Here is a 10988-nt window from a genome sequence, read left to right on the forward strand (position 1 = left end):
CTTTTCGCTTCCAAGTATTCTGAAACGTTGGGTGGGCGTTTTCAAATGGCCGAGTGAGGGTCATGTGACCCAGGTGGCGGAACTCTATTGGGCGATGCTCGTCAACCTCTTGAGTGGCAGACACCTTCGACTGGCCGACGGCGTGTCCGTGACGCTCCCAAAAAAAATACTTTGAAAAAGTGGCGCGCCACAACAACAACAAATGAAGCAACATAAATGTACCAATAAAGATGCGGGTGTGTCGTGTCAGGCCGTCGCAAATGATTCAAACTTTTGGCCCGTTACCTTTTCTTCCTGGCGCCGCGCCGCCTGTCTGTCAGACGCCCGCGACAATGTCTGCGTGCGCGTGTATGACGTCTTCGCGTGTGTGTGCGAGGGAAAGCGAGCAAGTGTGTGTGCGGGATTTTTACGCAGTATATGTGAGACTGCGAGCGTCTGCATGCGTGTCAGGGAGAGAGTCTGAGTGCGTTTGCATATGTGGATTTGAGTATTTGTGTGTGTCTGTGCGCGTGCGTGCCAGTGTCCGTGCGTGACTGAGTGTGGGCGTGTGCGTGTGTGCGCAGACAGTGATGTCATCATCTGCATTAATGCACTGAGTAAGCGCACTCGAATTTATGAGGAGGTCACACAGTGTCAATTCAAAGCAGCTAAAGTTTAAGTTTAACAAGGTACAGAGGAACTCAAAGTACAGCCAAGATGTGATTCTAAAGCTTGATGGAAGCGCGAATGACGTCATGTCTTCCTTCTTCAAGTCAAGAAGACCGCGGAGTTTGTTGAGGTGACTGCTTGAAGATGATGGTGACGGTGCGGGTCCGCCCCGACCCGGGGCCACTTCCTGCCTCCCCCCGGGCGCCTCTTGAGTCTCCCCGGAGGCTAGCCGGAAGTTTGTCTCGGTTGAAATTCCAGCCGGAGAAATTTGGAAAGTCCGACGTTTGTGTGCCGGCAACGCGTCTGACTCAGCAAACACATGCAGGCGGGCGCCGTGCGCGTGCGCGCGAGCTGGCGCGGTGGTCACAGCTTGTCAGCCACTTTTTGCCGCTGCTTGTGCAAGTCATTCAGTTATTGTGCGTTTTCATTCACTATACACCTACAAGAACTTTATTCACATTCAGACTCTTCGAAGCTTTTTTCTTTGCCTTTCATTTCCATGCATGGTGACCTTTGGACTTGTCGTTGATGATGTCATTATCAAGGTTGTCGTTGTGCTTGCTTCGTCGTGGTAGTTGTCTCGTCACGTCGTCCTCTTATCAACCACGATCACGATGGCCCTTTTTCCTGGGCAGTGTTTCGTGACTCCACCTCCTGTATGCTGCGCCTGCTGCTATTGGTCGAGTTGCTCGGACAGTCCCGCTGCGGCCCCGCCCACCACAATGCCATTCTCTGCAACGTGCTCAAGTCCGCTGTCAATCAAATGGACGTCATCAGAAAGACGGCGCGACGGCTGCAACCCGTGCGTGCTCTTCGACCTCCCGCTGCTGGTTCAGCAGTCCCGGTGGCATCTTTTGCATTTGCCTTTCAGTACGACGAAGAGGAGGCGGCGGAGGCGGACGACTTTCTGGACACTCGACTCCAAAGTCTTCCCGTCATAGCAACGACCGCTGCCCACTTGCGCACGTGGAAGGTAAACAATCCCCACACGCTAGTCATTGTTTGTGCACGCCTAGCTTACGGGTGAGTGTCACAACTGGCAACGCGAATGGATCTGCTCGCTCATTTGTTTCATTTTGCTTTGTATTTCTTGCCGTGATGTTCTGGCGAGGCGGACGGCGTCAAACACTGAAACATGTCTGGGCGACCAGTCTCACCTGTCGCACGCGTGTTTGTGGTGGCAGGCCAACGAATCGCTGTCGAGGCTGTACGCCAACGCGCTGGCCTTCCGCGCGCACGCCGAATGGCTGAAGGCGGCCGCCGAGAACGTCAGCTTGCCCTCCGAGGCCGCGGGGGTCGCCGCTGTTCACCTGCTACGCCTGGCCAACCTTGTCAGGACGGCGCTGATCCAGGTGAGCGTGACCAAAAACCACCCTTGGACGGCTCACCAGTGCGTGTCACATCGCGTGTCACGACGTCCATTCATCCTGAATGTTTCCGCTATCGATCGAGCATCTCTCGTTGCCGCGCGGCGGCCAATCAGCGGCTGAGCGCTCGCTTCTAAATCTGGCTTTGTACCTTTCAGATGGAGGTGGCGTTGCCACCGCCACCGCCGCGGCCCTCGCTTCCAGCGGTGCTGACAGCCTTCGAGGCTCTGCGCTACTCGGCCGAGATGTCTCGCCGCTTGGGCGTCTTCTGTGGCTTCTCCAAGCGCCTCGTACGGCATCTGCGCAGGGTGGCTGCCTGCCCCTCGAGAAGATGAAGGCCAGCGCGTGGGGTAGCTCGCCTTGGAGTTGCGATGGACGAGATTGCGCGACGGACTGGTTGCCGGTGCGCCGCTTGGCCACAGATCACGACGGCCTTTCTGACGTCTACTTTCCCCCGAGCTGAGCCGGGATGAGTTCAGCATGGGGCGGAGACCAATCACATAGACAAGGCGTGCGTAGACAAGAGAGCGGTTGCCAGTGGATGTCATGCCAGAAGTGGACATGGGCACTTGACAAGGGAGTCACTTGGCCGCGGCGTGACAGCAAGCGCGAGACTCGGGCAGCTGACACGACACAAACTAAAGGACACATGTTGCTCTTTGGTTTCTTTAATGAGCGCTTCAGTTGATCATGACAGCTTTGTGGTCTTCGCAGAAGTCTGTGGGAGACAGCAAACAACATGTGACTTGCAGGAGCGACACCCTTGGCGGGACTGCGAGAGAGGCACCAGTGGGTCTGCAAACCTTTTTTGGGGTCGATCAGAAACATGGGTTCCCCGGAGAAGCCCAAGCAGTCGGCCTGCTTTTTGAAGTTCTCCAGCTCCAAGTCCGTCACTTTGTTCCGTTGAGCTGCGGCAGACAAAAGGGCACTGCTTTGGAATTACGACGCGATACCGCGAGATGGCGGAGAGGCTTGCCACCACATATGCGATGCAGCTGGCTCGTGCAATACCCTGAGGAAGGGTGCGCACTAGGGGTGTAACGATTCATCGATACACATCGATTAATCGATATAATGCTCTACGATTTGTTGGCATCGATGCTAAACGGAAACATCAATCTATATCGCCCGTTTTTGACCTCGAACATTAGACATGACTTTAATTTGAAATCCAGTTCATTGTTGCTTGCTTCTTCTTTCCGGGAGCAGTGCGCGGCGTGTTGTGTTGTGAGCAGAGCAGGCACGTGAAAGGGGAGCCGACAACTACGGGGCTCCTGGGCTGGTGCTATGGCTAGTGTCCAAGAAGACGAGAAAATTCGCTCCCCTTTGGGCTTCAAGTCATTCATTTGGAAGCACTTTGTAATTTCCTAAATAAAGAGTTTGCAGTACCTTGTTGATTTTGCGTATGAATTGTTATAAATCAGGATATTGTTCTATATCGATCGTAGAGCACTATATCGTGATGTATCGTGAATGAATCACAGCAGGCTTTAAGATATCGGCAAATATCGTATCGTGGTTCTTTGTATCGATATGATATGGTATCGTTACAAAGCCCGCGATTTACACCCCTAGCGCGCACCCTGTCGCGATAACCGCACGACTCACTACTCGACTCGCCTCGGCCTTTCCTGGCAATGAAAAATGCTTGTGTGGTGCTTAACTATCCGAGACGTCACGGCGGGAGCAGTTTTTGGCTTTAAAGAAGTCGTTTTTGGCTCACGGAAATTCACATCGCTGGTGTGTTCAAGAATGGCTGATGTCGGTGGGAAAAAACGTTTTTGGTCAATAACCCTCAAAACAAGATTCCGGCTGCTGTATTGCTTCGGGCTGAGCAGAAAGGAGAGGCGGCGTTAAAGCGCTACTTTTACCCCGTCACATTTCTTTCAGTAGTTTTGGGGGACGATTGTACTTGAGTGTAAGATTTGGCTTCTTTTTCGCCTATCGGGGTAAGGCTAGGAATGTCGCTGAAATAGGAAGGAAAAAGAAAAACAATCGGTTGAGCTGGGCTTTCCGTTTTCCACGCACCAAACAGATAGAGAGCGCGGACGCTAATCTTGTCGTTGACGATGTCGTCCAGGTGGATGCCAAAAGCCTCCAGGAAGTCCTTGAGGTTTGTCGCTGTGCTGTTGATGTTCATCACTTGGCAGCCGTCGCACGTCGGCAGCAGTTGGTAGGAGGACGAGATGTTTTGCACTGAGGACGACAAAACCTCAGCGTCAGCATCCGACGCGCCACTTGAGACCTCAAACTACAAAGATGGCTGACTTTTGCCGGACGCCACGTTGCCGTCGATGGACATGTTCATCTTGGAGCCGTAGCAGGTGCCGTTCCTGCAAAACAGAACGCTTACAAAAGTGTGGGAAAAGCCCGTCGGAAGGCAAAACTGCAGGAGCGGTCATGAAAATTGACACATGACTTGTATGAAACGAGCGGTGGAAAAGAGGTGTCGTTCAACTGTTGCAAAATAGTGAGAAAACTTCAACACGTGTTGTTGATATTATAGATGACAGCAATATTCGCAAAACTGCAGTAAAAAGCCGTGCAAACTGTCATCAAGAAAGTGAGTTGCAAGTGTGGTCCAATGTGGCCATAATTAGGCAAAATAATACGTGGGCGCACGCCCGAGCACTCACATCCCCATCTCCTCGTAGATGTACAAGTCCTTGTCGTTGTGGGCGGCGGCGCTGACGTTGAGGCGGCTGCCTTCGGTGATCTTCAGGATGGCGTCATAGGCTTTGTTGTCGGAGTAGCCCGCAATGAACGTCCACTGGCCCAACAGCTGTGTGCAGCCAAGCGCCCACACGTCACGCGCACTAGTGCAAGATAGCATGCGCAAACTAGCGTACGCAAACTAGCGTGCACAAACTAGCGTGCGCGTTCTCGCTCGCGCTGCTCCTGAGCTTTTTCCTTTTGCCCGGTTGGCTCAAAGGGCGCCAGCCTCTTGCTTGTACAGGGTCCGGCAAAATTATCTCACAGATTTGTAGGTTTAATAAAATGCAAATACCGTTTTTTTCCATGTATAATGCGCCCCCATGTATAATACGCACCCTAAAAATGGCATGTTGATGCTGGGAAAAAGCCTGTACCCATGTATAATACGCACCCAAATTTTGACTCCTACTTAAGTCCGTGAACGTAAAATTATTTCAGAAAAAATCTTTGGGAACAACCGGATGTTATTCTGCCGGTCAGTATCACTGCGCATGCGCTAGCATACTCAATAGTGAAGAAATGTTTCGGATTTGTGTAGGGTACATTGTGAGAGCATACGAGCAGGTGATCAAGCAAGCGTCTGATACGAGAGCATTGTGTTCGTATGGAGCGTGTTTGAAGTGAACAGCAGAGAAGAAAGCGCATCTGTAATGGCGGCCTCCGTATGATATCCGGATTTAAAAAAAATATATATATATTTTATTTTTTTTGTACCCATGTATAATGCGCACCCCAGATTTTAGGACAATAAATTAGTTAAATTTTGCGCATTATACATGAAAAAAAACGGTAAATCAAAGAAACAAAAAAGTTTTATTTTTATTTTCGTAAAGTACATATAATGGCGTTTTGTTTCATTTTCGGGTTTTTTATTAAACCTACAAATGTGTCAGATCATTTTGCCGGACCCTGTATTTTGGGCACTCAATCGCCGGCATCCCTCAAGCTAACAAACTCAATCCAATTGTTGTCAAATTGTATCACGAAGAAAACTGTCGTGAAACGCTCGCAGGTATTCGGAAACAAAAGGATTTGCCAAATAACTATCGGGATAAAAAATACTTTAAGGATTTGTTAAAGTGCTACCAAAAGTCATGCCCCAAAAAGATGGAAGATCCGGAAATGCCTCAAGTGTAGTGTAGTTTGTTAAAGGTTAGGGTCGGGTTAGCGCGCGTCGGTGCTCACCTGTTGGCGGTTGTCAAGCGGCAGCGGGGCAAGCAAAGGCGCGCACTCTTCGGCCGGAGGCGAGGCAACAGCGCCCGAGCAGGCCAGGGCAAACAGGAACAGGCACGTGACTTTCATGATGAATGAAGGCAAGGGCAAAAGCGACAACGGTGCTGGCTGCGGGCGCCACTTTTATAGCTCTGCCTTCTGGAACTTACCCAATTGAGGCCCCCCGTGCCTTGTTGACCCGAGGGTACATGACAAAATCAATCATTCACTCTGCCATCGACCAAACGACATTGAACAACTTTGACTCGCGTCAACACCATCCCAACATTTAGAAAGTGGACTTTAGTCACGTCAGACATTTTCTTTTGTCCTGCAAGACCAAATGGAACGTTCAACCGAGTCTCCCCTTTTGGAGCCATCTCAGGGGCAAGTGGTGAAATGGCCCTGACGTTTTGTACGATTCTTGAGAAGCTTTGCCACTTGACTTCCCTTTGAGTAAATTTTGTGACGGTGAATGATATTTGGTGGAACGAGTTGAACTTGTGCGAGTTTATTGTTTGCTGACCAAACGAGGGACCCCTATGGTGCAAATGAGCCACGCTCTTCAACTGGATAAGACAGGCAACAAAGAAGAAACACAAAAGAATCCAAATCTCGTCGAGACCTGACTACGAACGACGGCGCGCTCGAGTCAACACGTCATGCGACCCCAAGCCCGCATTGATCGAGCAAACAAAAAACATCGAGCGAGCCAGATGGCAAACAAAGTGTGAGGCCGCAGGCCTCGTGTCCAAGGTGGCCGGAGAGCGGCAGATCGAGCAGCCGGCCCGGGGGTCGGAGGTCGTCCTCGTCTTGCTCCTTTGGAGATAAAAACTGCCAGCGAGCGTCTTGTGCTCAGCTGTGCAGATTTGCCGTCACAGATCGACATTTGTGGCCCTGTTGTGCATGAATGGAAATGCGTAATTTACTTTATATGCACTTTGTGTATTTATTTTCTTTCATTTTTCTTTTCTACCTTCTTACAAGCGTTCCCGTTTTATATGTTTTATACTGTATTTTGACGTCATCTGTGGACGCTCAAAAAGCGTCTGTCATTTTCAATGTTCAATAAAGCTTTTTTTTCATCATTAAAAAAATGAGGCGGCTCAGTCGGCCTGGACATACGCATGCGCGTTGTGAGGCCTAGCGTGTGACGTCACAGAGGTCCGATTTTGGTGTCTTGTCGACGGCGGCGGCGGCGGGATGGCGGGTACCGCGCTCAAGAGACTCATGGCCGAATACAAACGTGAGCACAACTGCACTGACAGCTTCCGCAGCTGTTCGACAACAACAACGCCACCAGCACGCTTTGTCGCTTTCTTCTTCGACGTCCGTCGCTTCCAGAAGGTGCCGCGCAGGCGGAAAACCAAGTTGGGAGATTACACGCACGAGCTTTTTTGTTCTGTTTGGGTTTCACACGCCTCTAGTTACGAGCGTTTGCTTCGCTCGAGCAAAACGCGCTAGCGACACATTAACGTTGTTGATTTGTTGTCGTAGTAGTTGTCTAAAGCTAAATGCTAACGTAGCTTCCGGTCTGACTTACGATGGTCTCCCCCCCCCCCCAATCTTTATTTCAATGCCGAAGCACATAGCTGCTACACCAGAACAAAAAGTTCATACAATACGATGCACTCTATAAGGTTCAGCACCTAAGATGTATCAATTCTAATTCATCACGTTATCATGATGATGAAATGGACCTGTGCATTTAACAAATCTGAACAAAACAATTCCAGTTAAGGTGGTTGGCCGACTCCTTTCTGTGTAAGACTTGCAAAGAGGCCACGCGTAGTATGTGCAGGCATGTGACGGACGCGAATGCCGCGTGATCACTCACTTTATTTCGTTTTGAGCAAACGCCCACGTTGGGATGAGAGTCTTATCAGGCGTGGACGCGAATTTTATCTTATCAGTTACACCACTTTTTTGAGTGGGTGTTCTGCAAGGTACGTGACATGGGTTGTTTTTCAAGCGAGGTGCGCAGCTCATGTATTCGTGGGTGTGTATGTTTTTCCAGAGCTGACGCTCAACCCGCCGGAGGGAATCGTGGCAGGTCGGTCATTGATCTTGCAGCCTGCGGAGAAGCTTCTGCGCTAGGCAAATTCCGGAGGGATGGACGCTCCTGCTAAAAACTGTTCGACTGCCCTCAGTGGAGTTGTCACAAGATGGCGGCAAAGCATCACAGGAAGTAGTTTGGTGGCACCGAAGCGATTTGAGACGTCGCTCGGAAATGGCAATCATGTCCGCTTTTCTGGTCTATTCGCAGACAAAGTCACTCACCCAAGTGACATTTTTTTGTGCGGTGGGACAGCCTTGTTTAGATTCCAATAGCGATAACGGACGCATGAGCTCGAGTTTGCGAATGTCTACTTTTACAAAGTTGCGATCGGCACCTTTGCCGCTTTTCTCAGGGCTATAAACAATCAAATTGCTTACAGAATCCATTTCACTCTGAAGTTGAAATCAGGTGTACTGATGGAAACGAAAAGGTGTTTCGCTTCGAATCCGGTTCGTTGCGTAACCGCCACAAAATGCTCAACGCATCAACCAAAGGTTGCTCCGAGGCCTCAGCCGACGCCTTTCAAAGCGTGGCTCTGGGGTGCCCGCCATCAAAGTGCTTTGCCGCCATTCAGTAGGACCCTGGCTCTCGGGATGAGCGGGAGCGTCTTCTCGGCCTAGCTCAAGTGCGGACTGGCTGACGGGACGTTTGTGCTTGGATGTCTTGCTCTCTCTCACAGGTCCCGCCAACGAGGAGAACTTTTTTGAGTGGGAGGCGCTCATCATGTGAGTTGACGGAGGCGCTTAATGCTAATGTGTCCCGCGCACAGTAACGTTAGCATCGCTAAGGCCGAGCGCACAAAAATGAACTGCGGCGAGAACGTTTGCTTTTTTGCCGTCGCGTGTTGAGTCCGTTCTGAGTCGCTGTTGCTTTTTGTGCCTCTCAGGGGTCCGCAGGACACCTGCTTCGAAGGTGGCGTCTTCCCGGCTGTGCTTACCTTTCCCTCTGATTACCCGCTCAGCCCCCCAAAGATGAGGTTCACCTGTGACATGTTTCACCCCAACAGTACGTGTCGGCGCTTCTCTCATTTTTCCCTTTGAAGCCGAAGTGGCGCAATAGTCATTGCAGGCCTTTGCTTCTCTGGCAAGCCTTGACAGTACGCCGGAAGGGAAGAAGGTCAAAAAGTCCATTCGGGCGTCAGGCCCCAATGGTTTTTGCTGCGCAGACGTGTGACCATTTACTGAATGGCTGTGTTTGCTGCCCCTCTTGCCCCCCTCACCTTCCAGTCTACCCTGATGGGCGGGTCTGCATCTCCATCCTGCATGCTCCCGGCGACGACCCCATGGGCTACGAGAGCAGTGCCGAGAGGTGGAGTCCCGTGCAGAGCGTGGAAAAGATCCTCCTCTCCGTAGTTAGCATGCTAGCAGGTAGCCGCTCCGCCTAACTTGAGCCGGGAACAAGTAATGGTTTCCGCTCCTGTGCTTCTTTTTTTTTTTTCTGTCAGTCTGCCTTGGTTTGGGTCTGCTGCGCTGAAGCACCCACACACGCACACAAAATACTGAAGACTTTTAGTCAGTACTAGTAAGATAAAGAGTCCAATGTTGTTTCTAGAAATACTTGTTACTCTTTGATTCACGACTTTTGCTGACAGTTCCGATCCTTATCGTGTATGGGTCAAATTTCCCAAATGGGACTATGGGTACTTTTTCATTCTGACGTCAATCCTGTCCCCAAGATAATTTTAAGGGCATTTCACCCTCTCTCTCTCTCTCTCGCTCTCTCTCTCTCTCTCAGAGCCCAATGACGAAAGCGGTGCCAACGTGGACGCCTCAAAAATGTGGCGGGAAGATCGGGACCACTTTTACAAACTGGCTCAGAAGATCGTACGCAAGTCCCTCGGCCTTTAGTGATGACATCATCGCCCGGTGCCGTTTGTGTGTGTGTTGTGTGTATGCTGCGGCTTGGATCGCTTAGGGTGGGTCACACAATTTGGCAATGTGACGATAGGCACCCGCCCCGCGTACAGGAGCGGACCCTCGAGCCCCACCTACAGGAAGTGATGTCACGTTATGAGCCCTGCACCCCTGACTGCTGATTGGTCGTGTAAGACCATCACGTGACATGACGGAACGCCTGAGGGAAAATGCCAACCGGCGAGTCGCTGGCGTACGGAGGCACTTGTTGCGTTTCTTGCATGCTTTTGACATCCGGCTTCAGGTCCCCTACGAGGGGACTCTTTGTTCTCACTTGTAAGACTATTTAGCACACTAGTAGGCTGTCCTGTTCTTTCCGCTCAGACTTTTAGCTGAAGTTGGATATCCAAGAAAGTTTTCAAGGCTATGCGTGTGCGAACCACCCTTTCTTACTGAAACAATCTGTAGTGCAATTTGACTTCATAGGCAACCCTCATCAAGATGAAAGTGACAGAAATGTTGTACAATAAACAATGCAAAAGTTGTCCTTTTTCCTTTTTTTTTCATTCGGTTAGCTTCTTGTTTGTCTATGCTTAAAATACTTTTATGACTTTAATCCCTGTGAAACAAAACCTCTATTGATAATTCTACATGAACTAAGCAGTTATAAGCAACTTAAGTGTTTCTCGTGCTGCACTGGCTGCACACAATGACTGATAGTCACCATTTTGGCCGTGACATCTTCATGAATTCCTCTTCTTTTTTGTCGTGTTCAACAATTGACACAACTTGAATACAATAATTATAATCGGCAGCGGTAGCTCGTATTAACAATTGCGATGCCGGCTGTGTTTTCACGAACAAATGCTGCATTCGGACAAAATGGGACTTTTCCATCTTCCAGCTAAGAAAAGTGCAGTCGAACAACCCGTCAATGGTGACCGCGTGGAGACTCAGTCCATGAATGGCAAATCTTGCAACACTATAAAAATATATTTAGCTTTAATTATTATTACATTAGTTTACTGATTCAAAATAACCTCATACAACACAGCGTGATTTCCACTGACTGCGTGAAGATATGCTATTCGTGCATGAAGTAATTTGGTGAAATAATGAATTGCTTTGAAGATA

At 50.0% G+C, this 10988-nt stretch overlaps 3 protein-coding genes across 6 annotated transcripts; 2 read left to right on the forward strand and 1 right to left on the reverse strand.

The window, feature by feature from the left end:
* The first annotated feature begins 979 nt into the window (after positions 1 to 979).
* On the forward strand, positions 980 to 2924 carry LOC133144511 (uncharacterized). 2 transcript variants are annotated; one of them, XM_061267272.1, is made up of 4 exons: positions 980 to 1450; positions 1520 to 1621; positions 1833 to 2000; positions 2174 to 2924. In XM_061267272.1, exons 1-4 carry the CDS (start codon positions 1307 to 1309, stop codon positions 2348 to 2350), a joined length of 591 nt encoding a protein of 196 aa, XP_061123256.1. In that variant the 5' UTR covers positions 980 to 1306; the 3' UTR covers positions 2351 to 2924. The 2 variants fall into 2 exon arrangements, with proteins under 2 accessions (XP_061123256.1, XP_061123255.1); XM_061267271.1 differs by having other exon boundaries at positions 980 to 1621.
* Positions 2668 to 6069, reverse strand: LOC133144512 (uncharacterized). Its single transcript, XM_061267273.1, has 6 exons — positions 5916 to 6069; positions 4652 to 4797; positions 4284 to 4348; positions 4044 to 4211; positions 2819 to 2923; positions 2668 to 2733 (listed from the first exon to the last, which is right to left on the reverse strand). The coding sequence occupies exons 1-6, from the start codon at positions 6030 to 6032 to the stop codon at positions 2696 to 2698; spliced, it is 639 nt and encodes a 212-aa protein (XP_061123257.1). The 5' UTR covers positions 6033 to 6069; the 3' UTR covers positions 2668 to 2695.
* Positions 6070 to 7055: 986 nt separating this feature from the next.
* On the forward strand, positions 7056 to 10398 carry ube2g2 (ubiquitin-conjugating enzyme E2G 2 (UBC7 homolog, yeast)). Of its 3 annotated transcripts, none has more exons than XM_061267276.1 (6): positions 7056 to 7188; positions 7960 to 7995; positions 8681 to 8726; positions 8888 to 9006; positions 9228 to 9368; positions 9736 to 10398. In XM_061267276.1, exons 1-6 carry the CDS (start codon positions 7146 to 7148, stop codon positions 9846 to 9848), a joined length of 498 nt encoding a protein of 165 aa, XP_061123260.1. In that variant the 5' UTR covers positions 7056 to 7145; the 3' UTR covers positions 9849 to 10398. The 3 variants fall into 3 exon arrangements, with proteins under 3 accessions (XP_061123260.1, XP_061123261.1, XP_061123263.1); XM_061267277.1 differs by having other exon boundaries at positions 7072 to 7188; positions 7960 to 8076; XM_061267279.1 differs by having other exon boundaries at positions 7072 to 7188; positions 7960 to 8039.
* Positions 10399 to 10988: the final 590 nt, after the last annotated feature.

This window comes from Syngnathus typhle, linkage group LG20 (genome assembly GCF_033458585.1).
Source record: "Syngnathus typhle isolate RoL2023-S1 ecotype Sweden linkage group LG20, RoL_Styp_1.0, whole genome shotgun sequence".
NCBI lineage: Eukaryota > Metazoa > Chordata > Actinopteri > Syngnathiformes > Syngnathidae > Syngnathus > Syngnathus typhle.

Excerpts from the sequence above, each read along its gene's own strand:
- LOC133144511 (XM_061267271.1), top strand. The coding sequence starts at position 1,307 with ATGCTGCGCCTGCTGCTATTGGTCGAGTTGCTCGGACAGTCCCGCTGC. Across the intron at positions 1,622-1,832 it reads CCCACTTGCGCACGTGGAAG|GCCAACGAATCGCTGTCGAG; the intron begins GTAAACAATCCC and ends TTGTGGTGGCAG. Across the intron at positions 2,001-2,173 it reads TCAGGACGGCGCTGATCCAG|ATGGAGGTGGCGTTGCCACC; the intron begins GTGAGCGTGACC and ends TGTACCTTTCAG.
- LOC133144512 (XM_061267273.1), bottom strand. The coding sequence starts at position 6,032 with ATGAAAGTCACGTGCCTGTTCCTGTTTGCCCTGGCCTGCTCGGGCGCT. Across the intron at positions 4,798-5,915 it reads CGCTTGACAACCGCCAACAG|CTGTTGGGCCAGTGGACGTT; the intron begins GTGAGCACCGAC and ends GGCTGCACACAG. Across the intron at positions 2,924-4,043 it reads CCGCGCTCTCTATCTGTTTG|CTCAACGGAACAAAGTGACG; the intron begins GTGCGTGGAAAA and ends TGTCTGCCGCAG.
- ube2g2 (XM_061267276.1), top strand. The coding sequence starts at position 7,146 with ATGGCGGGTACCGCGCTCAAGAGACTCATGGCCGAATACAAAC. Across the intron at positions 7,189-7,959 it reads ACTCATGGCCGAATACAAAC|AGCTGACGCTCAACCCGCCG; the intron begins GTGAGCACAACT and ends ATGTTTTTCCAG. Across the intron at positions 8,727-8,887 it reads GAGTGGGAGGCGCTCATCAT|GGGTCCGCAGGACACCTGCT; the intron begins GTGAGTTGACGG and ends TGTGCCTCTCAG.